General features: G+C 46.0%; 1 protein-coding gene across 4 annotated transcripts in view; it reads right to left on the bottom strand.

Moving 5' to 3' along the window:
* The window catches only part of tiam1a (TIAM Rac1 associated GEF 1a), a 358,747-nt gene that overhangs the window by 29,830 nt on the left and 302,795 nt on the right, over positions 1 to 26,122 (bottom strand). For all 4 annotated transcript variants that reach the window (XM_086006197.1, XM_086006200.1, XM_086006198.1 and 1 more), the window contains 5 exons: positions 24,103 to 24,279; positions 18,791 to 18,859; positions 18,567 to 18,692; positions 5,437 to 5,545; positions 4,410 to 4,589 (listed from right to left, as the gene is read on the bottom strand). In XM_086006197.1, coding sequence (XP_085862323.1) covers positions 4,410 to 4,589; positions 5,437 to 5,545; positions 18,567 to 18,692; positions 18,791 to 18,859; positions 24,103 to 24,279 — 661 coding nt within the window. The remainder of the gene's footprint in view (positions 1 to 4,409; positions 4,590 to 5,436; positions 5,546 to 18,566; positions 18,693 to 18,790; positions 18,860 to 24,102; positions 24,280 to 26,122) is intronic.

Genomic DNA, 26,122 nt, shown 5'->3' with positions numbered 1-26,122 from the left:
CCTAGGCTATTAGTGTCCCTGCGCCCAAAAGAACCAACTTAATTTTAAGAGCCTCCTCGAAGGCCCGCAAACGATCGCAATTAGCAGAAACTCGCCGTGGTGATTAATTCAGTCTGGAGGCGTGGCCAGTTTTGTAGGCCGGGCCAGCTTCTAGCGCGATGTTTTTAAAACGAGCGCAAAAGATCGCGGAAACCATTTGTGTTGGACGTAGTTTGTACTTGAAATTCCGCAATCTTTTGCGTTGGTTTGGCTGATTTCGAGCGAATTGCGCTGAAAAAAACAGCGCAACCTAGCGGAAACTCCAGGCCTTTTTCTTGGTTTGGTCACAACATTCGTTATTTTAGTCTGCTTTATATTGCAACTAGCTGGAGTGCCCGGCGGTGCCGAGGGAACTCAAGAACCCTGTGCCAGACAGAGAGAGGGGGGGAAGGAGAGAGAGAGAGAGAGGGAAGGAGAGAGAGACAGAGAGCGAAGGAGAGAGAGAGGGAATGAGAGAGAGAGGGAGAGAGAGACAGAGAGAGAGAGGGAGAGAGAGACAGAGAGGGAAGGAGAGAAAGAGAGGGAAGGAGAGAGAGAGGGGAGGAGAGAAAGGGGAAAGGGGTGGGGCAGAAAGGGGTGGGGGGAAGGGTTGGGGGGAAAGGGATGGGGGAAAGGGGTGGGGGGAAAAGGGGTGGGGGGAAGGGTTGGGGGAAAGGGGTGGGGGGGAAAGGGGTGGGGGGGAAAGGGGTGGGGGGGAAAGGGGTGGGGGGAAGGGGGGGAAAGGGGTGGGGGAAGGGGGGGAAAGGGGTGGGGGGTCAAGGGGGAGGGGGGAAGGTAAAGGGGGGAAGGTAAAGGGGGGAAGGGGGAGGGAAGGGGGGAAGAGGGGGGGAGGAGGGGAGAGGGGGGGTGTGGGGGGGAAGGGGGTGTGGGGGGGAAGGGGGGTTGGGGGGAAGGGGGTGTGTGGGAGGGGGGAAAGGGGGTGTGTGGGAAGGGGTGTGGGGGGGGAAAGGGGGTGTGTGGGAAGGGGTGTGGGGGGGGAAAGGGGGTGTGGGGGGTAGGGGGTGTGGGGGAAGGAGGGGGGAAGGGGAGGGGGGGAGCCAGCAGACCCTCTTCCCCTCTGCCAGTGTTGAGAGTTGCGCTGCCGGCGGCGGTTGGAGAAGGCTAGGCCCTGGGGCCTCGGGCACCCGCACTGACATGGCCCAGCTGAGCCCAGCGCCCCGGGCAGCCCGAGCTCCGCAGCCGTCGTTCGGCCGCAGGCCACAAAGCACCCGAGCCCAGCGCCGGCGATGGCTCCGCGGAGCTCCGTACCGCCCCTCCAGCCTTTACAAAGATGGCGGCGGTGGCTACGCTTGGCTCAGGCCCACCCCGCCAGCCTTTACAAAGATGGCGGCGATCGCGGGCCGCTTGTTGAGCGGGACGGGAGGTGCCTAGCTCAGGCGTGGCTGGGGAGGAGAGGCCGAGGCTTCGGGGCCTGCAGGCGGGGTAACCCTGGAAGGTTGCGGCGCTCGGCGGAGGTAGTGAGTCAAGAGGAAAAAAAAAGGGTGAAAGGTAGGAAAATTAATGAGGTTAGAGAAAATATTTACAAATTAATTAACTTTTTTAAAAAACAATTTAATTGTGTTTTAAAAGCAACTTTTTTTTGCTGGAAATCTAGATTTGAAAACAAACACGCAGAAAGTGGGAAAAATAAAGGAATAGTTAGGAATCAAGATGGCGGCCACTCACCTCAGCTCAGAAGGATTAGGCCCGCCCATACACGCAATGAAACGCCCCCCGTGACGCACCGATTGGTCAACCATCAGGTTAATCCCCTGTACGATTGGTCAACCATCACCTTTTTTGTATACTGTCTGAACAATTTTTGTCTGACCAAAAAGTAAATACGCCTATTAGACTCCCCTAATGATAAGCTTTCTTTTGATATAACATGTGTGTAGGTACGCTCTATAACTTTTGATTGTATAGCCGGACAGACAGAGAGACGGAAAGACAGAAAGACGGAAAGACAGACAGACGGGGAGACGGAAAGACAGAAAGATGGAAAGACAGACGGACCGTTTTATATATATAGATATTCATCATATATAACAAATGTTTACTCACGCCACATAAGTGCCAGGCAATGACTATCTCCAACAAGCGAGAGTCTAACCACCGCCCCTTGACATTCAATGGCATTACCATCGCCGAATCCCCCACCATCAATATCCTGGGGGTCACCATTGACCAGAAACTTAACTGGACCAGCCACATAAATACTGTGCCAACAAGAGCAGGTCAGAGGCTAGGTATTCTGCGGCGAGTGTCTCACCTCCTGACTCCCCAAAGCCTTTCCACCATCTACATGGCACAAGTATGGAGTGTGATGGAATACTCTCCACTTGCCTGGATGAGTGCAGCTCTGACAACACTCAAGAAGCTTGACACCATCCAGGACAAAGCAGCCCGCTTGATTGGTACCCCATCCACCACCTTAAACATTCACTCCCTCCACCACCAGCGTACCGTGGCTGCAGTGTGTACCATCTACAAGATGCACTGCAGCAACTCGCCAAGGCTTCTTCGGCAGCACCTCCCAAACCCGCGACCTCTTCCACCTAGAAGGACAAGGGCAGCAGGCGCATGGGAACACCACCACCTCCAAGTTCCCCTCCAAGTCACACACTATCCTGACTTAGAAGTATATCGCCGATCCTTCATCGTCGCTGGGTCAAAATCCTGGAACTCCCTCCCTAACAGCACTGTGGGAATACCATCACCACACGGACTGCAGCGGTTCAAGAAGGCGGCTCACCACCACCTTCTCAAGGGCAATTAGGGATGGGCAATAAATGCTGGCCTTGCCAGCGACGCCCACATCCCATGAACGAAACAACTCCAGGATACTGGTGAACGGCAACCTTATCCTCAAGCAGCATCAGAAAAGTACATCCCCGTGACTACTTAAAAAAATAAATCACAACAAAGAAATAAAAAAGACAGCATGAACCAACTCTTTCCACAGAGTGTTTAAAATCTACCAGTCGTGGACTCTATCCCACCTATTTAATTCTGGAGGATAATCTCTGCATAAATGCTCCCTGATTCCCAAATGTAATACAGGAAACTCCAGCACATTCATTCAGCCTCATATCTCTAATATTTAACTAATGACAGCCTGCCCGGATTCATTCTCTTCCCTCCCTCCCCCCAACCACTAGTAACACAAGAACCATTGTATCCCATGCACTTTTTGATCATTTCAGTCTACACCCATCTCTACAATATCCACCCATTTGGTGAAAATAAAGTGTATTCTTCAAAGCAAAATTTCCTTATAACACAGGTACACAGTTCAAAAATCTATGCAGATAACATTGTTTGTGTGTAAACCATCAACGGTATCATTTTGCAGTACTGACAAACCTCTCACTCCAGAATATGTCAGCAATCCATAATATACACAGTTATGTAAAACTAATACTGCACGCCAGAAGGAAAACAGGTGCAACAGCCACGTCTATCGAAATGTGTTTAGTTTCCATTTTAAAGGAATAGCATTTTAAGAGAAAATAAAATCTCAATAAAAAATTAGTTTTACTCTTTCCACACCACCTGTCCCACACCAGGGGTGGGAGGGGAGGAGGAGGGGGGAAGAGAAGGAATATTGGGGCCACTATCTCCTTTGAAAATCAAATCAAGATAAACTTGATCCATGAAAAAATGTACTGTGAGCTTCCACCTAAACTTTCTGGATTTTTTTTTGTAAAGCAGTTTGATTTGACTCATTCAAGGAGCAATGCACTAAACAGGTAATGTAATGACCAAAGTATCTAGCCAATGTGAGCTGAACTACTTAAACTACTAAGTGTGATATAATATTAACATTTAATAATTTATTCACTTGCTTCCAGCATATTCTACATACAGTAGTCTGGTCAATGAATCTTGCTTCAGTATTATAAACATGCAAGAAAAATAAATCAGTATTATTCTGCATAAATGCAATGTTTAATTTAGGATCACCACACAGGACTTGATCTTAAGAAATGAGCTATGATTTGTATCATTCAACAGTGAGAGAAAATCTATCTTATGCAAAGTCCTGAGTCAGTGTGGGCACCCACAGAGAAGTGGGTGCTAACCACTCTAACGATATATCACGCAGTCAATAACATATGTCGATCAGTATCCCACACCGGCAACAAACATTTTCTCCCCTACTTTTTCTTGTGTCTTTGCCTCCCTCCGCCGTCACTCTCTCATCACCTTTCCTTCCTCCTCTTCCTCACTGCCCCCCAGGCCTCTGCCAGTGCTACTCTGTAACCTGCTCCCAGATGATGCACAACAGCAACCAGGCATGCAGTACCCCAAGATTTCTCCTCCCTGCGGATAAACACCTGCACAATGAATATTTAAGAGGACTAAATATTTAATCTACACATTCTTACCCGTTAGATGATAATGTTCCTCACTGTCCGAGTCCGTAAGAGAGATCAGCTCCTTCAGCAGAAGGGGATACTTCAGAACACGCTGAATAGGCTTGATCAGGTAGGACTCCAAAGTTGATGAGTGCTGCTGTTTAGGATTTTGGGCGTCGAGGAAGGCCTTAAAAGCTGGATTTACTTTGGCTAAATTCAAGTAGTATAAAAAGTAACAAACACAACTTGAAACAGACACAAAACAAATTATGGAACTACTGAACGTTTTGTCAGAAACACATTCTATATTTAGAAAGGGGAGGAGTAAAATCTTCAACAGCATCCAAGTTTTATTCAGTTCAAATTCTAAGTTTCCTTCAAATACTGATTATCTGAATTTCATACTTGCACATTCCTTAAAACCAATGAATATTTTGACATCAAGCTTCTCATAAGTGTAAGAGACATAAGGCTTTCAGATGACGTAAGATATGGGCCGCGAAATTCGGTATGTTAACGCCTCCCGTTAGTGCCTGGCAGGGGCGCCAAGGGGTTAGCACCCAGGCGCGGCGAATGCCGCGATGCCCGCGAACTTCAATGCCGGTTTGGGCCTCTAGCGTCTCACAGATCGTGACGTCACGAAGTGCGCAGCACCCTGTTATCGCCCCGGATGGAAAATTGACTCTCTCCCCCTGCTTTATCACCTCGCGCCGACAACTCCAGCAAGAGGAGGCATTGTGACCTCGGCTGGCCGCTTCGGGAGCGGTAATTAAAGGGAAGGCTTGTCAGCTCGCGCAACCTTTATTATTTGCAGCAGTCTAGTGCCTGCGCAAAGTTTTTAATGTTTCATTGGTGGGAGATGTTCAAGCCCTCCACTTTGAGAGAGTGTTTGGGGCTGTAATGGCAGTCGCCAAGGTCGCCTTGCAAAACAGAACTGACGACAAATAGCTTGTGCAGCTAATTTTTCAACATTTAAAGTTTGAGCGCCCCAAACGGGGCTATCCCGAATTTCTCCCCCATGGAATCTAAACTATGTACAAAGCTGTAATGTAATTACCTTTAACAAGGACCTTGGGAACCTTTGTATGACTGGCACAGAATGCACTGTACAGTTTGAAACGATCAGCATAGTACAGGAATGAACCGCCCAATGAAAAAAGTACTTTCTGCAAGAGGAGCAAGAAATAATCAATTAGGAGTTTGATTAATACAATTCCAGCCAGTGTATGTTGGCGGTATCTGTAAGTTAGTTTTCATCCTGCAAAGTCTGCATTTTGTATTAAAGTTATCTGGAACTTTGTGAGACTTATCTAACAAAGCAATTCTCGTTTCACAATACACACACTGTCTGGCTGGCAGAGCAATGATTCCTGTTCTGAATTATGGAACCTTTCTTTTTGGCTGCTGTTCCCCTGGCTTCTGAACAGGAATTGTTGCTCTGCTCACTTCCTGGCCTTTGTGATCTACTCTGCTCACTTTTCTGCCCCTCCAGCCCATTTCCTAGATCTATCCATGCCATAGAACACTGGCCCATCTGTACTCAAACATCGTGGCTCTTTGCCCATTGCTGGCTCCAAGGCTCCTAAACTGGACCTCCCTTCATTCTGCCACCTGCCCAGAGGTTTCCTCCTCAGATTCGGACTGCTTTCCTCCTGTAGCCCCCACCCCCACCCCCACCCCCCCCCACCCCCAAATCACTCACTGTCTACCACCCTTGCCTTTCCTCTTGTACAGCTGTCATTTTCGCTGGCTTAAATCCAAGGGATGAAAAGTGGGGCACACCTGGCACACCACTGGATTCATCGTCATATCTGGCTTGACCACGTTAAGCAGTACGGTGAGACTCTCTCCTTCCACTACCCAAGTGTTTTCCTGGAGGGCAAGGACAACTTATGATCCTTTCTCCATGACGAATTGCCTCCTCAAATATTTTTCCTTCTGTCACCTCCACCCTCACCTTCAACAGCAAGTCCAAAGAGCACGTTAATTTCTTCATATCGAAGACTGACTCTACCTCTGATAATCCATCACTCTGTTTTCTACCCTTTCTGGCATCTCCAAGCTCATCTCTTCTATGATACCACCTCCTGCTCCCTCAATATCCTCCCCAGCAAGCTCCTGAACACTCAATTACCTTCTGCCTCCTTGCTTGCCAACATAATTAATGGCTCCCTTTGTTCGGGGATCCTCCTCCACTCTCTTTCAAAGCTTCCATCATCACTCCCCTCTTCAAAAAGCTCACCCTTGACCCATCTATCTATCACCCCATTTCTAATCCCCCTTTCCTCTCGAATGTGTTGTCCCTCGTGGTTCCATCCTACCTTGCCCGCCACAGCCTATCCACAGCATTTGATACAGATGACCATGCCATCTTCTTCCATTGCCTCTCTGTGGGATTCCCCTTGCGTGGTTCCAGTCCTACATGTCCAAACATAGCCAGTACACCTCCAGCAATAACCTGCCTTTCTACCCCACATAGTCACCTCCAGAGTTTCCCTAGCATCAGTCCCCAGTCACCTCCTCTTACTCATTTACATACTGCCTTTCACTGACGATGTCCACAGCATTTATGTATGTTGGCAATATCCAGCTCTACCTCTGCACCGATTCCTTCGACCCCATGACTACCTTTATGCTATCGGGCTTTCTATCCAACATTATGCCATAGATGGTCACAATTTCCTTTAACTGAACATCGGGAAAGACTGAAGCCGTTGCCTTTGGCTCCCACTGATAAGCTCCACTCAATGGTCACTGTCCATGGCCACACACTCCAGTTGAACAAGGCAGTGTGAATCTTTAGCACCCTGTTCAACCCAGAGCTGAATTTAAACCCCTATCGATCATCACGAATGCTTATTTCCACTTCTGCAGATCCCTTATTTTAGGCTCTACCTCACTCCCACAACCATCAAAACCTTTATCCAGATTTTTGTCACCTAGACTCAATTTCTCCATGCTTCTCCTTGCCAGCTTCCCCAATTCCATAAACTCCAACTTGTCCTGCACACACATCACCACTGTCCTAACTACCTTACACTGGTTCCTTGTCCCCCAACACACTGAGGTTAAATTCTTGTCCTCATCTGTGCCTCACCCCTACCTACCTGTACAACTTCCTGCAGCCTTACGTCCCCTCCTGCACCCTTCGATCCTGCACAAATGGCCTTTTGTACTACCCCTTTCCCCGCACCCCCACATTCAGCTGCCTCAGCCCAATTCTCTGGAACTCCCTTCCCAAATTTCCTTTTCACCCTTAAAAACCTTCTTAAAATTTATCTTATCGACCAAGCTTTTGGTCACTTCTCCTCTAAGCATGGTCTGTTCCTTTTTATCTTTTCCCACTGTGAAGCACCATGGGAAATTCTTCTACATAGAGAGGATATATAAATGTAAGTTTGTTGCTGTTTTAATTTATCATCCTTCCCCCCCTCCCCCATCCAAAATTAAGAAGTCACAGATATCAGAATAACCACAATGTGACTATAAATCAGTTATTTTGCTAAATGTAAAGTGGCATCCGCATCATCTAAACTGCCCACCCAGTAAATATTATAGCTTGTGACCATTTTGTTTTTTTAACGAGTTATGAAACTCTAATCTTGATTTAGTAAAGAGTGCAACATTGTCATTAGGGACCAAAAAGGACATCTTTTTATGGAGGCAATGGGCATGGCCGAGGAGTACTTTGGGAGCACTTTGAGTCTTCATTTAAAAAGACGATGTTGCCAATGTCACAGTAAAGGAGGAGGTAGTAGAGAAATTGGATTGGATAAAAATAGATAAAGAGGTGGTACTTAAAAGGTTGGCAGCGCTCGAAGTAGAAAAGTTACCCGGTCCGGATGGGATGTGATGTAAGAAAACTACTAGGCACTTGGTCTAAGCATTAAACACAGCTTTAATCAACTGTTTTACAACATGGAGGTCTAGTTGTGTCCTTCACTAGTTCCTGTTAAGAATGTCCTGCGCAAGCTGGGCCCGTGCCCGAGTATTTATACTCTCCCTGGACAGCGCCACCCGCAGGCCGCTCAGTATTATTTCATAAGTCTTTCTTTCATGAATGACTGATTCATGTCAGGATGCATCCTAGGTTACTGAGGGAGGTATGGGTGGAAATTGAAGAGGCTCTGGCCACAATCTTCCAATCCTCCTTGGATATGAGGTTGATGCCAGGGGACTGAAGGATTGCAAATGTTACACCCCTGTTCAAAAAAGGAGAGGGGGATAAATGCAGCCAATTACAGGCCAATCAGCCTAATGTCGATGGTGGGGAAACTGTTAAGAGACATTAATCAGAGACAAAATTAATTGGCACTTTGAAAAATATGGGTTAATAAATGAAAACCAGCACGGATTTGTTAAAGGCAAATCGTGGTTGACTAACTTGATTGAGTTCTTTGATGAAGTAATGGAGAGGGTGGATGAGGGTAGTGCAGTTGATGATGTGTATATGGAATTTCAAAAGGCGTTTGATAAAGTACCACATAATAGATTTGTTCGCGAAATTAAAGTGGATATGAAATTGGCTAAGTGACAGAAAGCAGAGTGTAGTGGTGAATGATTGTTTTTCAGACTGGAGGGAATTGTGCAGTGGTGCCCCCGAGAGGTCGGTGTTGGGATCACTGCTCTTTCTGATACCTGTATATCATACAGTAATGACCTGGACTTGGGTATACAGGGCATGATTTCCAAGTTTGCAGATGACTTGAAACTCGGAAATGCAGTGAGGAGGTTTCTATGTTTCTATGTAAAACTTCAGGAGGACATAGACAGACTGGTGAAAGGGGCAGACACGTGGCAGATGAAATTTAATGCAGAGAAGTGTGAAGTGATTAATTTTGGTAGGAAACATAGAAACATAGAAGATAGGAGCAGGAGTAGGCCATTCGGCCCCTCGAGCCTGCTCCGCCATTCAATGCGATCATGGCTGATCATCCAAATTCAGTACCCTGTCCCTGCCTTCTCCCCATATCCCTTGATCCCTTTAGTCTTAAGAAATATATCAAACATCTTCTTGAATATATTTAATGAATTGGCCTCTACTGCCTTCTTTGGTAGAGAATTCCACAGGTGCACCACTCTCTGGGTGAAGAAATTCCTCCTCATCAGTCCTAAATGGCTTACCCCTTATCTTTAGACTGTGACCCCTGGTTCTGGGCTCCCCCGCCATCGGGAACATCCTTCCTGCATCTAGTCTGTCTAGTCCTGTTAGAATTTTATAAGTTTCAATGAGATCCCCTCTCATTCTTCTAAACTCTAGCGAATATAAGCCTATTGAAATGAAGGCGAAAAGAGTGAAAGGCAATTCCTGCGGCTCATTAAAAGCCAGGCATCCAGTCATCAATAAATACTCAGTGCGCACAGCTACTTTATTACCTCACACTGGGAAAGGGTTTGCTGCGAGGCTAATTTGTGCACTTTGTAAGTATTGAGACTCAAGATCAGGATGGGTGGCTGCCTTAAACGATACCTCGGATGAGGAGCAAGATGGTCAGCAGAGAGGGGAGCAACAACAGCCTGCTGTGGACAGACCTGCAGGTGGTCAGCAGAGAGGGGAGCTGCAGTGAGGGGAGTGGCAGAGGGGTCGAGGTCGCAGCAGGCACTACCCCCGTAACAGGATGTACAGGCAGAGGCTCAGCTTCCTTGACCTCTCAGAAGAGCACTGCTTCTGGAGGATGTCACATCAGGTGGTGGCGTGGCCGACATCTGAAGCCTCCTGGAAGAAGATCTGCTATTTTGCTGGACCTGGTGGTCACACATTACCAGTGGTTGTGATAGTGACCACCACCCTGAAATCTTTTGCCTCCGGGTCCTTCCAGGGCACTACCGGAGACATATCCAGGGTCTCCCAGTCAGCGGCACATAAATGCATAAGGCAGGATTGTTTGCCTGGGCCGGTAATTATGCCAACATCGCCTGTGATGAAACGAGCCAAAATGAGCGGGCGCTCGGATTTGCATCTCTGGCTGGCTTCTCACAGGTGCAGGGTGTCATCGACTGCACACACAAGGCAATCCGCCAGGTCATCCAGGAGTATTAGTAAACTGCAAGGGATTCCATTCGATCAATGTTCAGCTGGTGTGCAACCACAAGAAAAGGTTTAAGCAGGTGTGCGTCAGATTCCCGGGGAGCTAGCATGATGCTTTTATCCTGCAGCAATCCAAGCTCCCAACCGCTTTGGGCCCTCAAGTAGACTTAAGGGGTGGCTGCTAGGAGACAAAGGATACCCCCTTCAAACTTGGCTGATGACACCCGTGAGAAACCCAACCAATGAAGCCCAACAGTGATACGACAGCCATATAAGCACCAGATGTGTAATTGAGCAAGTCATCAGCATGCTCAAGATGTGCTTCAGGTGCCTGGACAGATCTGCAGGCTCGCTTCAATACTTGTCAGCAAGGGTCTCCAGAATGATCATGGTGTGCTGCACTCTGCACAACATTGCATAGCAGTGAGGATTGGAGCTGCAGAGGACGACTAAAAAAATAAATAGAGAGGAGATGGATTATGAGAGTAAACTAGCAAGAAATATAAAAACAGATAGTAAGAGCTTCTACAGGTATATAAAGAGAGTAGCTAAAGTAAACGTTGGTCCCTTAGAGGATGAGCCTGGGAAATTAATAATGGGGAACAGGGAAATGGCAGAGACTTTGAACAAATATTTTGTATCAGTCTTCACGGAAGAAGACACGAAAACCATCCCAATAATACATAATCAAGGGGCTATAGAGAGGGGGGAACTTAAAACAATCACTATCACTAAAGAAAAAGTACTCGGTAAAATAATGGGACTAAAGGTGGACAAGTCCCCTGGACCTGATGGCCTGCATCCTAGGGTCTTAAAAGAAGTGGCTGCAGAGTTAGTGGATGCATTGGTTGCAATCTGTCATTGGGAAAATGCTGGAGTCCATTATTAAGGAAGTAATAGCAGGACATTTAGAAAATCATAATATAATCAAGCAGAGTCAGCATGAAAGGGAAGTCATGTTTGACAAATTTGCTGGCGTTCTTTGAGGATGTAACGATAAAGGGGAACCAGTAGATGTAGTGTATTTGGATTTCCAGAAAGCATTCGATAAGGTGCCACATAAAAGGTTACTGCACAAGATAAGAGCTCACGGGGTTGGGGGTAATATATTAGCATGGATAGAGGATTGGCTAACTAACAGAAAACAGAGAGTCGGGATAAATGGGTCATTTTCAGGTTGGCAAACGGTAACTAGTGGGGTGCCACAGGGATCAGTGCTGGGGCCTCAACTATTTACAATCTACATTAATGACTTGGATGAAGGGACCGAGTGTAATGTAGCCAAATTTGCAGATGATACAAAAATAGGTGGGAAAGCAAATTGTGAAGAGGACACAAGGAATCTGTAAAGGGATATAGACAGGCTAAGTGAGTGGGCAAACATTTGGCAGATGGAGTATAATGTGGGAAAGTGTGAGGTTATCCACTTTGGTAAGAAAAATAAAAAAGCAAATTAATATTTAAATGGAGATTACAAAATGCTGCAGTACAGAGGGACCTAGGGGTCCTTGTGCATGAAACACAAAAAGTTAGTATGCAGGTACAGCACGTAATCAGGAAGGCAAATGTAATGTTGGCCTTTATTGCAAGGGGGATGGAGTATAAAAGTAGGGAAGTCCTGCTACAACTGTACAGGGTATTGGTGAGACCACACCTGGAGTACTGCGTACAGTTTTGGTCTCCTTATTTAAGGAGGGATATACTTGCATTGGAGGCAGTTCAGAGAAGGTTCACGAGGCTGATTCCTGAGATGAAAGGGTTGACTTATGAAGAAAGGTTGAGCCTATAATCATTGGAGGTTAGAAGAATGAGAGGTGATCTTATTGAAACATAAGATACTGAGGGGACTCGACAAGGTAGATGCAGAGAGGATGTTTCCCCTCGTGGGGAAATCTAGAACTAGGGGCAATAGTTTCAGAATAAAGGGTCGCCCTTTTAGAACTGAGATGAGAAGGAATTTCTTCTCTCAGAGGGTCGTAAATCTGTGGAAATCTCTGCCCCAGAGAGCTGTGGAGGCTGGGTCATTGAATATATTTAAGGTGGAGATAGAGAGATTTTTGAACAATAAGGGAGTGAAGGGTTATGGGGAGCGGGCAGGGAAATGGAGCTGAGCCCAAGATCAGATCAGCCATGATCTCATTAAATGGTGGAGCAGGCTCGAGGGACCAAGTGGCCGACTCCTGCTCCTATTTCTTATGCTCTTAAGGTACAAGGCACTGAGCACACATCATCTGTGGACGATGCCAATGGAGAGGAGGAGGGCAAGGAGGATGAAGATTGTGCACCCAACGCAGAACCAGCCCCTCACATTGCTGCTCAGGCTGCCAGGGATTCCCTTAACAGTAAGATTCAGTTAGTCACTACCACTGGACCAATGTAACTATCACATCTGACAGCCACTCTCCCCCCAGAACACTGCCCACCCCCCCAGTGACACAAAGCAGTCCTGTAACCAATCATCCCGTCAATTCGCGTCTTCCCATTCATCAATAAGCAACTGAAAAGGCGAGTTGCCATCCAGCAACCAAGAATGGGCAACACGGGAAAGTGGTGCAAAGTGATAAATTTTGTGTGATTCTAAACAACGGAAATTTAACAACAGGACATTTTGTCAAACTCACATGTGCATAGCCTTATTCAACTACAAAGCTTTACTCTTCCTTTTCCTACCGCTCCTACGTGGTGCAACTGTTGTGGCTTCCTCAGAGATTGAGGCAGACTGCTCAGGTCCCTGCTCTGACTGCGGAGATGCTCTTGGCTGATGACCTCTGGGTGTCGAAGCCGGTTAGGGCTCCGCCAAAGACTGCTCCACCTGCACTTGTGCAGGGCAGACTCAGCCATCGGGAGAAGAGGCAGCGTGTTGGACAGTGACAGAGGGGGGTCAATGGGCGAGAAATGGAAGCTCTTTGAGTGGAGTTCCCACTTCAATGTCCCCTTTTGCCATCATTCCTCTCATAGGCCAGCCGCACTTCACTCCTGCCACTCTGCTGGAGAGAAGTTTGGTGCAGATCAGTGACGCGCTCGAAGACCATGGTTGAGGTGTCTGTCACCCTATTTAAGGCACCAGGCATGTTGGCATCCAGAGTCTACATGGCCATGGTCAAGGCCTGCAAGGACTCATTTGATTGCCACGATTCTGGACTCCATATTATAAAAAGGATATAGAGGCACTGGGGAAGGTGCAAAAAAGATTTACTAGAATGAAACCAGAACTGAGAGGTTATACCTATCAGGAAAGATTGAACAGGCTGAGGTTCCTTTCTCCAGAAAAGAGAAGACTGAGGGGTGAGCTACTAGAAGTCTTTAAGATTATGAAAGGGTTTTAATAAGGTAGTCGTAGAGAAAATGTTTCCACTTGCGGGGGAGACCAGAACTAGGGGCCATCAATACAAGATAGTCACTAAAAAATCCAAGAGGACATTCAGGAGAAAGTTCTTTGCCCAGAGAGTGGTTAGAATGTGAACTCGCTACCACAGGGAGTGGTTGAGGCAACTAGCATAGATGCATTTAAGGGGAAGCTAGATAAACACACGAGGGAGAAAGGAATAGAAGGATATGTTGATGGGGTTAGATGAAGAAAGGTGGGAGGAAGCTCGTGTGGCGCATAAACATAAGAACATAAGAAACAGGAGCAGGAGTAGGCCATTCGGCCCCTCGAGCCTGCTCCGTCATTTAATGAGATCGTGGCTGATCTGATTTTAGCCTCAACTCCACTTTCCTGCCTGTTCCCCGTAACCCTTGACTCCACTGTTGCTCAAAAATCTGATTATCTCAACCTTGAATATATTCACTGACTCCGCCTCCACAGCTCTCTGGGGTAAAGAATTCTAAAGATTCACGACCCTCTGAGAGAAGAAATTCCTCCTCATCTCCGTCTTAAATGGGCGACCCCTTATTCTTAAACTATGCCCCCTAGTTCTAGATTCCCCCATGAAGGGAAACATCCTCTCAGCATCTACCCTATCCAACCCCCTCAGAATCTTATATGTTTCAATATCACCTCTCATTCTTCTAAACTCCAATGAGTATAGGCCCAACCTGCTCAACCTTTCCTCGTAAGACATCCCAGGAATCAACCTAGTGAACCTTCTCTGAACTGCCTCCAATGCAAGTATATCCCTCCTTAAATAAGGGGACCAAAACTGTGCGCAGTACTCCAGGTGTGGTCTCACCAATGCCCTGTACAGTTGTAGCAAGACTTCCCTACTTTTAAACTCTATCCCCCTTGAAATAAAGGCCAACATTCCATTTGCCTTCCTAATTACTTGCTGTACCTGCATGTTAACTTTTTGTGTTTCATGTACAAGGACACCCAATTCCCTCTGTACCGCCACATTCTGCAGTCTTTCTCCATTTAAATAATCCTGAAAATGACCCATTTATCCCGACTCTCTGTTTTCTGTTAGTTAGCCAATCGTCTATCCATGCTAATATATTACCCCCAACACCATGAGCTCTTATGCAGTAACCTTTTATGTGGCACCTTGTCGAATGCCTTTTGGAAATCCAAGTACACTACATCAACTGGTTCCCCTTTATCCACCCTGCTCGTTACCTCCTCAAAGAACTCTAATAAATAAATCAAACACGATTTCCCTTTCATAAAACTATGCTGACTCTGTTTGATTGTATTTTGATTTTCTAAATGCCCTGCTACTACTTCCTTAAGAAATGGATTCGAGCATTTTGCCAAGGACAGATGTTAGGCTAACTGGCCTAAACACCGGCATGGACCTGTTGGGCCGAATATCCTGTTTCTGTGCTGTAAATACCGTGTAACTATGATTGGTGTTCCACGGAGTTGGCCAATCTATCCAAGGAAAAGACATCCTCGCAATGTTCTGCAACATCAAACCACTCATGCTTGAGCTGGACTCCTCCATTCTCTCTGCAATGGAGGGCAGTGTGGCAGTGGAAGGCCTGCCAGTACATTACAGGTTTACTGCTGTCCCTCAATGATTCTCCTGTTATCGATGGCCCCCAGGGTACAGCATCTGTGTCCAGCCAAGCAGAGCTTGGAAAGGAACGTGTCCTCCAGCGTGGATTCTTCACAGCTGTCCCTGCCACCACTGTCTGCTCTTGCTCGCTTGTGAATTGTGAGTCACCAGGGGAGAATGCACCTAACTCTCCAACTCAACCCAAGGAAGTGCTGATGCCTGGTAAGCATGAGTCATGTGGTGGTGCACCCTCAGAAATAATCAGCTCCTCTGAGGAATCGTTGTCCAGAAAGTCCACGGACTGCAGTTGTACGTGGGGAGGTCCTCGAGGGGAGAAGATATGGATATGAATTAGTACTGGCAATGTCAAAATGCTGCTACTGAGCACAATTATGATGATCATATTTCACTTATTGCTGAAAGCAAGTCAACATGACTGAGTCTTGTATGAGATGTGGGCCGGTGATATTTAATTCTATCACCAGGCAGCTGCGAAGTCCCAGCCTCTCCATCTCCAATGGTCAGGACGCAGATATGCCACTGATTTCCATGGCCTCTTCCTCTGATGGCGTCACCTGCACTCTCTGTGGCGGTCCACCTCTGGTCCTCTCCCTCTCCCTCTCCCTTTTGTTCTGTGCTCGCTTCTCCTGCAACAGGGGGAGGGGGGAGACAGACATAAGAGTGTCTGTCAGGCACGTCTTCACCCAATGGATGCAGTGCATTCAGCGAGGGTGACTATCAGGCAGATGCATCACATTGCATAAGGATTGGACTTAGTGACAGCAGTGGATGGATAAATGGGGAAGTAAGAAGTGCATAGAAAGTGAACGATGGGTGCTCTTCAGTGGATGCGAGGAGTGATATGATGGAGTACACTTGACAAGACAGAATGAGGGGGGGGAGGGGCGAGGGGGGTGTGTGACATGAATCTTGTCATTCATGTGGAAATGACTTATGAAATAATACTGGGCGGCCTGCTGGTGGCGCTGTCCAGGGAGAGTATAAATACTCGGGCATGGGCCCAGCTTGCTCAGGACATTCTTAACAGGAACTAGTGAAGGACACAACTAGATCTCCATGTTGTAAAACAGTTGATTAAAGCTTTGTTTAACGCTTAGACCAAGTGCCTAGTAGTTTTCTTACGTCAGTGTGCACTACATGATGTAGGTGAATCTGCAACTGTACTCGCCTTTCCTGACCAGGTTAGGTCATTAAAGCACTTCCTGCACTGGGTCCAGGTACAGGCCACAATACTCCTGCTGCTGGCCTCCTTAGCCACCTTTAACCACACCTTCTTCGTGACAGCAGCAGGATTCTTCTTACTGTTGCTGGGGAAGATTATCTCCTTCTTACTGCCCCCAGCAGTACATCAAGCGAGGCGCTGTTAAAGCGGGGCGCAGAATTTGAGCGTCCCGAGTCCATCTTGTACAACTACTGTCTCTATACAAAACCTCCCAACTCCGCCAAGCTCCGTCTCTGAATTGGCCCTTTAAGTAGTTGAGTTGAGATCGCGTCATGCGGGTGCACATCATGCCCGCTGACGCACACTGGAGGTGCGAAACCCAGAAGTAAAATGATAATTAGGTATCCATGGTTAAATCGGACTTTCCGACGCGCCAAAACTTCTTCCGGCTTTCGTGCCCGCTATCAGCCGCCCCCCCCCGCCCCCCAACCCCATTGCACAGAGCTTGCCTCTGGGCTATTATCGAGCCATAGAGTACAAAAGCAAGGAAGTTGTGCTAAGCCTTTATTAAACACTGGTTAGGCCCCAGCTGGAGTATTGTGGCCAATTCTGGGCACCACACTTTAGGAAGGATGTTAAGGCCTTAGAGAGAGTGCAGAGGAGATTTACTAGAATGGTACCAGGGATAAAAGACTTCAGTTACATGGAGAGACTAGAGAAGCTCTGGTTGTTCTCCTTAGAGCAGAGAAGGCTAATAGGAGATTTAATAGAGGTGTTCAAAATCTTGGAAGGGTTTTGATGGAGTAAATAAAAAGAGAAACTGTTTCCAATGGCAGAAGGGTTGGTAACCAGAGGACACAGATTTAAGGTGATTGGCAAAAGAACCAGAGATGTCATGAGGAAACATTTTTTTCCATGAGTTATAATCTGGAATGCACTGCCTGAAAGGGCGGTGGAAGCAAATTCAATAATAACTTTCAAAAGGGAATTGGACAAATACTTGAAAGGAGAAATTTGCTGGGCTATGGGGAAGGGACTGGGACTAATTAATAGCTCTTTCAAAGAGCCGGCATAGGCTGATGGGCCAAATGGCCTCCTTCTGTGCTGTATCATTATATTATTCTACAAAAATATGGCCACTGAATTGCCAGTTAAAACTTTCAATTGACACCCAACATAAAGCTTAAAATAATATCGCCAGGTAGAAACAGTAAAAGTCACACAGTGCATAACTATGTAACTATCTGCAGATTTTCTTGAATTTGACAAGAAATGATCATGGTCATCTTTTTTAGTCACATACAAGAATACATTAAAACACCTACTGGGTTCTGCCTCCATGCTTGTGCTGTGGGTTTTTCATACTAGCTTTTGTTATGAATCTTTTTATATATGTCAGCTGTGGCTCAGTGGGCAGCACTCTCGCCTCTGAGTCAGAAGGTTGTTGGTTCAAGTCCCACTCCAGGGACTTGAGCACAAAAATCTAGGCTGACACCCCAGTGCAGTGCTGAGGGAGTGCTGCACTGTCGAAGGTGCCGTCTTTCAGATGAGACGCTAAACCGAGGCCTCGTCTGCTCTCTCAGGTGGACGTAAAAGATCCTATGGCACTATTTCGAAGAAGAGCAGGGGAGTTATCCCCGGTGTCCTGGCCAATATTTATCCCTCAATCAACATAACAAAAAACAGATTATCTGGTCATCATCACATTGCTGTTCGTGGGAGCTTTCTGTGCGCAAATTGGCTACCGCGTTTCCCACATTACAACAGTGACTACACTCCAAAAGTACTTCATTGGCTGTAAAGTGCTTTGAGACGTCCGGTGGTCATGAAAGGCGCTATATAAATGCAAATCTTTCTTTTCTTTTTTCCCCCAATTAGTTTTTCACCCAACAATGTCATTGTTGCCTTTTCCGAGTGAGATTTAACTTACTGCAGAAAAATGATCAAGAGCATAATGGAAAAAAGAGAGGGGGAAAACTGCATAGTGCGCAGGAGAAACTGATCATAGTCAGGAACTGAAAGCTTGGAAACAATCTTACCTTGAACTGATTGACTGTTTCGAGCTTTTCTAGGTCTGAAACCAGTCTTACACCATCTTCTAGCGTTTTCAAGAATTCCACTTGGAACTGAACCATTTCCCTCAAGTTTCCAAAAAGCACATCAAGCTGAAATATAATCAGCAAAGCAAAAGCTTTATTCACAAAATAATAATAAATGAGTGGATGTCTTACAACCATGTCTGCTTGAAAAGAAATTACATTACCTCATCTTGAGTAAGAAAGACTTCTTTCTGCAGAGGTTTTAAATATCTCTCCAAGAGACAATTCAGATCCTGTGAACCAAACATCAGACATTAGGCAGATGTACAAGAAAAGATTTTGCACGCTTTTTCAGTAAAAATTCTCAGGTTTAAGAGTGGGCCTAATTCTACACATCAGTGTACTAAATTTAAACCTCTTCACAAATCCATACCTCAAGTTCCAACAAACCGAAGCCAGAGTTACTGCACTTTATTTTGCAAGATTGTAAATTTAGTAATTAACAGACCAAAGCAATATTCAAAGATAATTCAGAATGATTTCCATAATGAGAGCTTCTGCATTTTTTCAAATTGCTCTTAAAAATATATATTTTTTTTAATGTTCACTAAAAACAGAAAATGCTGGAAATATATAACCAATCTGCATCGGTAAAGAGAAAAGACAGGCTTCTTCAACTGTACCCTTTATCAGAATATTAAAAATATTTATTGCTTAAAAAAAAATCACAAAGTAAAATTTACTAAAGTAAACATTGCGGATTTAGAGTTGTGGATTTAGAGTTGTGGATTTAGAATTGTGGATTTAGAATTTGGTGCGAGTAGGAATTCGGTGCAGAGGGGGAAGAAGATGCTTCTTTTTGCCTTTAACACTTGTAGTGGTTTGTGTAAGCTTGCAGTGAGAATTTCAAATTTTGTTCGGTGTTTTAGCGCGTAGTGCAAATTAGTGTGTAAAAAATAAGAAAACCTTAAAACAGACTAAAAAGTAATTACCTATGAACAAATATAGGCCAAGATAAGGTAAGAACCAAAGATAAAGAACTAGGATAACTAAACCGGGTTTCAAAAAGCATGAGGTTTTCCAGTAGTGTTCATTCTGCTGGGGTAAACGACTCCCGGACCCGCAGACATCACAGGACAGCGGGTTGGTTGATGATTGGTTGGTGAGTAATAGATTTTGTTTTGCTCTTGGGTGAGTAAACAAGAAGTAATTTGTTTTTTTTTTAACAAAAGCAATCTACCTACTCTTAATTGAGGCTATCAATAAAAAATAAAATAAGAAAGACTATAGATAGCAGGGCAGGCTGTGTGTCGGGGCTGTAGTATGTGGGAGTTGGTGGACAGCGAGACTGTCCCGGATTCCCACATCTGCAGGAAACGTCACTGCCTTCAGTCATTGAGCTGGAGTGCGAGTTAGAGACGCTCCGAAATATAAGGGAGGGGGAGGAATTTCTGGACAGTTTTATCCAGCATGCAATCACACCCCAGTGGAAAGCACAGGTTCAGGAAGGGGAGGGTGTGACCGTCAGGGAGCCGGGTAGCGGGGACTCAGCTGAGGAGGTCCCGCAGACACTGGTCCTGTCCAACAGGTACAATGTACTCGATGCCAGTGAGGACAAGGAGAAAGACTGCAGGGAGGACAGCCACAATGCAGACCAAGGCACTGACTCAGAAGGTTGTCCAAGTGGGGGGGGGGGGGGGGGAAGAGTAGAATAGAAATGTGGTAGTGATGGGGGACTCTATAATTAGGGGGATAGATAGCGTCCTCTGCAGCCACAAACAAGAGGCCTGAAGGGTGTGTTACCTACCCGGTGCCAGGGTAAGGGCTATCTCAAGGTGGCTGGAGAGGAATTTGGAAAGGGAGGGGGAAATTCCAGTTGTTGTGGTCCATGTCGGAACAAACGACATAGCTAGGAACAGGGAGGAGCTTCTGCTGAGGAGCTAAATTAAAAAGCAGGACCTCGAGGGTAATAATCTCTGGATTATTGCCCGAGCCCCGTGCAAATTGGCACAGAAACAAACAGATCAGGAATTAACACGTGGCTAAAGGGCTGGTGTGGGAAACTGGGGTTCCTTTTCATGGGACACTGGCACCAGTACTGGGACAGGAAAGAGCTGTACCGATGGGACGGGCTCCACCTAAACTGGAATGGGATCAGTGTCCTAGCAGAAAGGGTAAATAGGGAGGTGGCAAAGGCTTTAAACGAGTAAGACGGGGGGGGTGGGATCTACAAGAAATGAAATAAGCCTAAATATAAACAAAACAGGAAGGGGGGCATAGGACAAACTAAAGTAAGGGAGGAAACAAATGGCCAGGGAATAAATAGAGTTATAGAACGAGTGTAAAAAGATGGTTAAAAATAAAGAGAGAGGAACTGGTATTAAAAATGAGTTAACTGTCTGTACAGCAATGCACACAGTATCCGTAATAAAACAGGGGAGCTGGAAGCAATCATGCGTTGCGAGGAACCAGACATAGTAGGGATTACCGAGACCTGGCTACAAAAAAATCAGGACAGGGAATTCAACATTGCAGGGTATAATATGTTTAGAAAAGACAGAGGGGGAAAAAGGTGGGGTGGAGTAGCTCTACTTATTAGAGATAACATAATGGCAGTAGAAAATAGTGACACACTAAGTAGATGGCAGCAGGGCACAGCATGACAAGGGAAAATACGAAGCGATTAGGAGAGAAGTCAAAAAAAGTTAGGAAAGCAAAGAGGAACTATGAAATTAAATTATCAAGGAACGTAAAACAAAATAGTAAAAATTAAATAATCAGGTGCTACGGAGCAGAATTTCTAGGCCCAAAAACATAATAATGAATAATCAGCATGGATTTCAAAAAGGAACAGCTCGCTTGACCAACCTCATTGAATTTTTTGAAGAGTTAACAGAGAGAATAGACAAGGGTAATGCAGTAGATGTAATTCATCTAGATTTCCAAAAAGCCTTCGATAAGGTGCCGCATAATAGACTAATGAATAAGGTCAGAGCATGCGGAGTCAGGGGACAGGTAGCAGAATGGATAGCTAGCTGGCTGCAAGGCAGAACGCAGAGAGCAGGGGTAAAGGGTAATGATTCAGAGTGGCAGGAGGTGGAAAGTGGGGTCCCACAAGGATCATTGCTCGGGCATCTGTTGTTCACAATTTATATTAACGATTTAGACTTTGGAATCAAGAACACAATTTCTAACTTTGCAGATGATACCAAATTGATGGGGGGGGGGAGGTGGGTGATAGTCAACACTGAGGAGGACTGCAACAAATTACAAGACAACATTAATAAACTTGCAGAATGGGCATATAATTGGCAAATTAATTTCAACACAGATAGGTGTGAGGTATGACATTTTGGTAAGAAAAATAAGGAGTTCACATTACTTGGAAAATAAGAATCTGAATGGGGTAAAGGAGCAAAGGGATCTGGGAGTACAAATACACAAATCACTAAACGTGACGATGCAGTTTAATAAGGCCATAAAAAAAGCTCTTGACAGATGAAATGTCAATCTGTGACGTCACCTGTTGCCGGGTGGCCCTTAATTGGCCTGCTGAGTCCGCTGGGCGGGCTCAACAAGGTCAATCAAATGAAAATCGCGTGGGTTGGCCACAACGCGATGGAGGCGGGACTACAACCCCAAAAGTTGTAGTCCCGCCTCCCACACACCTCCAGTATCAAAATCCAGCCCAGAGTGTTTCCACTTGTGGGGAACAGCAAAACTAGAGGCCATCAACATAAAATAGTCACCAAGAAATCAAACAGGGAATTCAGAAGCAGCTTCTTTACCCAAAGAGTGGTGAGAATGTGGAACTCGTTACCAGAGGGCGTGGTTGAGATGAACAGTATAGATGCATTTAAGGGGAGTCTAGATAAGCATATGAGGGAGAAGGGAATAGAGGGTTCTGCTGATAGAGTTCGATGAGGAAAGATGGGAGGAGGCTGGAGTGGAGCATAAATGCCGGCATGGATTGCTTGGGCCGAATGGCCAGTTTCTGTGTATTCTATGTATTTCTATAAATATCTATTTGATAAATTACAAGTGCAACTATGAAACATACACAATCATTTTACTTGTATGAAATTAACCTTTAAAACACTGAAGTGCTCTTACCTTGTTTACTATATTGATTTAGAATCATACACTTACACTCCAAAGGTTACGTTACTGTAAGATGGTTTGCTTTTGAGGAAGAGGTGCTCCAGCCTGAAACCAATGGTTCACTCTATCTGCCTTGAGCAGTCTACTAGTCATTTTGGTTGATTTGTTTTTAAGTGCAGCAGTGACAAAAACATTGAAAAGTCTGCAGTTTCCCCTCCCACATCCTCCTCTGTTGAAGGCAGTCACGTACACTTGGGTAAAGCTCTAGGAATAGCTGTCAGCTTCCGGTACCTTTCCCAAGTGGCATTTCTTCATGTGTCAGCCCAGCTATTATTAGCAGACTATTTTACCATGGAGGGCATCAGAGGAGAATCTGATTATATCTTACCCGATGTCCACACACACAGGCTGGTCACTGGATAACAATTAAGAGCAGAACCCTCACTAATTTTTCCTCTCCCCAACCCACAGACATTAAGGCCAATTATACAGTCTCACTGTCTGTCATTTCACACATTTAGGGGGAGAAATTGGGTGAGTAGCACCACCTGTTAGCGCCTAAAGAGGCAGTCAGTGGCTGTAGTGCCACTGGCTGCGTCTCCGGCGATATTCAGTAGGGGCGCTAATGGTGGCGTTAGGCATTTGCGCTGCGCCGCCACCGATGACGTCATCGGTGTGCACAGTGCCCCATTCGTGCCCCGTTCGCGATATTTGGTAGCGAACGCCGCAGTTGCGCCGCTCGCTACCCGCGCCCGGTTCACGGGGCCTTACTGTGCCGGCAGCGGCGCAAGTTAAGGTGGAGGTGCGGGGCGGCCGCTTTTTCGGCGGCCGCCTGCCAGCACCTCCGTCCCCGGCCTCCTAACCGCCCCCCCCCCACCCCCCCTCCGCAGCATTGCCGGCTGTTTCCCGAGAGCCCGGCACTTCTCCTTGGTGCCGGGCTCATTTGCCGGCACTCGCGATCGGGGCTCGCGCTGTTGCAGGCACCTCCCCCTTAACAGTGGGAGGAAGGCCTGCAGTACCGCAGCGTGCCGTGCTGCGGCACGTTGCGCTGCGATAATCAGTTTCAGCGCCCTAAGAGGGACGCGGAGCGCCTCGAGCCTCGTCCCGTGTCCCTCGAGCGGCACTGAAACTGAATTTCTGCCGATCGGTATCACACCGATCGCTGCGCTAAATCCTGCGCTCCGCCGACTTTTGCGCCACTTTGGCGCCCCAACCCAATTTCTAGGCCTAAAAGTTTAAAGGAGAATATTCTGTTGGGGGAGGAGAGATAAAATAGACAACAAATTTAAACAGAAGCCAAAAATCTATTGCATACACAATATTTAGAATATTTATATTTCAAAGCAGGGTAATAAGCCAAATATCATTAAATTCACATTTCGGATTTTCCCCCCAAAAATTAGATTTCAGTCACTGCTGTCTCCTGTGTTCTCACCTTTACATACGTCTGTTCTGTTTCCACCAGTTCACAGATGACCTTGCGTAGTTTATCAGCATCAGTCAGTTGTCGAGATGGTACTTGGTGGGGTAAAGAATCCAAAGGCTGTGATGACATGTCGGGTGGACTTAATTCATGCAGACCACGACAAAATGCTGTTACCTGCTCTGTGCTCTACAAAAGAAAATAAGTAAGGAAAGTTTACTTGTAAAATATCCTTTGTTCCCAAAAAAATCATATTTAAACTTCCAGTGAATTAGATGCTGTGACACAGTGCATCACATTATCATAAACCATTTTATACAGTTCCCAGTATATGGTAATGTTCAGGGATTGTATCTTCCACCAAGCCTGAAGCTACGTATATTAACAATGCTGCACAATTCATTTAAGTGCCCTGAAAGCTCCTTCATACTAACCCATCAAATGTTTATAAAATCTGCAAGACAAGCATGGGAAAGAAGATACTTTCTCTGAATTATTAAACCAGGACTACCCAATGTAACATGTCAAATGCTCGTTACATATATATAATCAGTTCGAATCCTTGCAGATACTTTTCAACCACAACAGAGTATGTACTTAAAAAGGTGAAAATCATAAAGGAAGAGTACTTGTACTCTAAAATACGATACACAATTTCAAAAGAAAATCAGGGATCTCTATTTTCAGGGTTTCTTTTTCCCCTTGCACTGACCCACTATGTTAAGTCTTGTTTTGTGTCTGAAAGCTGCTCTGAAGATCTAGGTTACGGGTACACTCCACAGTATCTCCATTGATTAACCTAAACGTTAGCTCTTTAGGGAATCCTAAATTAGTACTGGCTGGGTTCTACTTAGTACCTCGAATTCCTAAATAAACAAGGACATTTCCTGTACAGTTAGATTTTTAAATGTTTTTTTAAGGTATTGGTGGGTGGAGGGTGGAGGGGGGAGGGAGGGACGGGGGGAAGGGATGTAATTTACATTGAAATTACTCTGTGCTAAGTTTTCCTTCTTTTTGCACGATTATCAAACCTAAACAATTCCTGTACACATTCTGTGATAAAATTCTTGAACATTTATCTGAGGTATTTGTCCTTAGCCTGTTACAAGTATATTTATTTATATTGTCTGCTCATTCGGACTTTTCATGCTTCCACAATTAGGTGGTTAACCTATTTTGCGTAAATACAATTCCACAGCACTGAACTAAAATCTGCATTTAAACTATGCAAAAGGCCTTTAAATTATACTGTGGAATATGATCGTGATATACCTATCAATTCAGTTCATGAAAAGCGACGAGTTAAGTTAGTAACTATAGGTTTTTATTGGCTAAATAACAGAGCCCACCCTCGTGGGTGATCGGATCCAACAAGGAGGAATACCAGCCAGTCGACCACCTTTATACCTGGGCAAGCAGGTGGAGCCATGGGCGGAGTCAGCTGTGGTCAGCCCAGGTAAAACAGCATGGCAAGAGGTAACCTTGTGTAGTGATACAACAGTGTAAACAGTGATAACCATAGTGTAACGATATAAACAGTGATAACCATAGTGTAACGATAGTGAACGATAAAAGTGGTTTACCACATTCACCCCTTGTTTAAATTTGAGTCCGGCGGGGTGAAGTGTACTATCAGTTCGGGTATGTCAGTCTATCCGGAGGCCTCGTAAGCCTTTCTGATCGGCGCAGCAGCGGCGGCGGCGGTGTAGTATTCGAAGTTAAGGCTGGTGTCTGCGTGGTCGGCGAAGGCTCATGGGGTTCCGGCATGCCGCCTACCGGGGCTGGATTTGGGGGAGTGGTGGGGGGTAACGGTGGTGTCTCAGGGGTGCCCGAGGGTGCGAGGTCTCGTAAGGAGACTGTGTCCTCCCGCCCGTCTGGGTATGCCACATAGGCGTACTGGGGGTTGGCGTGCAGGAGGTCCACCCTCTCGACCAGGGGGTCCGTTTTATGGGCCCTCACGTGCTTCCGCAGCAAGACGGGCCCCGGAGAAGTCAGCCATGTTGGTAGCGAGGTTCCCGTAGTCGACTTCCTG

This window comes from Somniosus microcephalus, chromosome 14, assembly GCF_052327205.1.
Source record: "Somniosus microcephalus isolate GS21.2 chromosome 14, FLI_Smic_1.0, whole genome shotgun sequence".
In the NCBI taxonomy this organism is placed as follows: domain Eukaryota; kingdom Metazoa; phylum Chordata; class Chondrichthyes; order Squaliformes; family Somniosidae; genus Somniosus; species Somniosus microcephalus.
The sequence above is the reverse complement of the archived record's forward strand: the minus strand, read 5'-3'. Positions and strand labels throughout refer to the sequence as shown.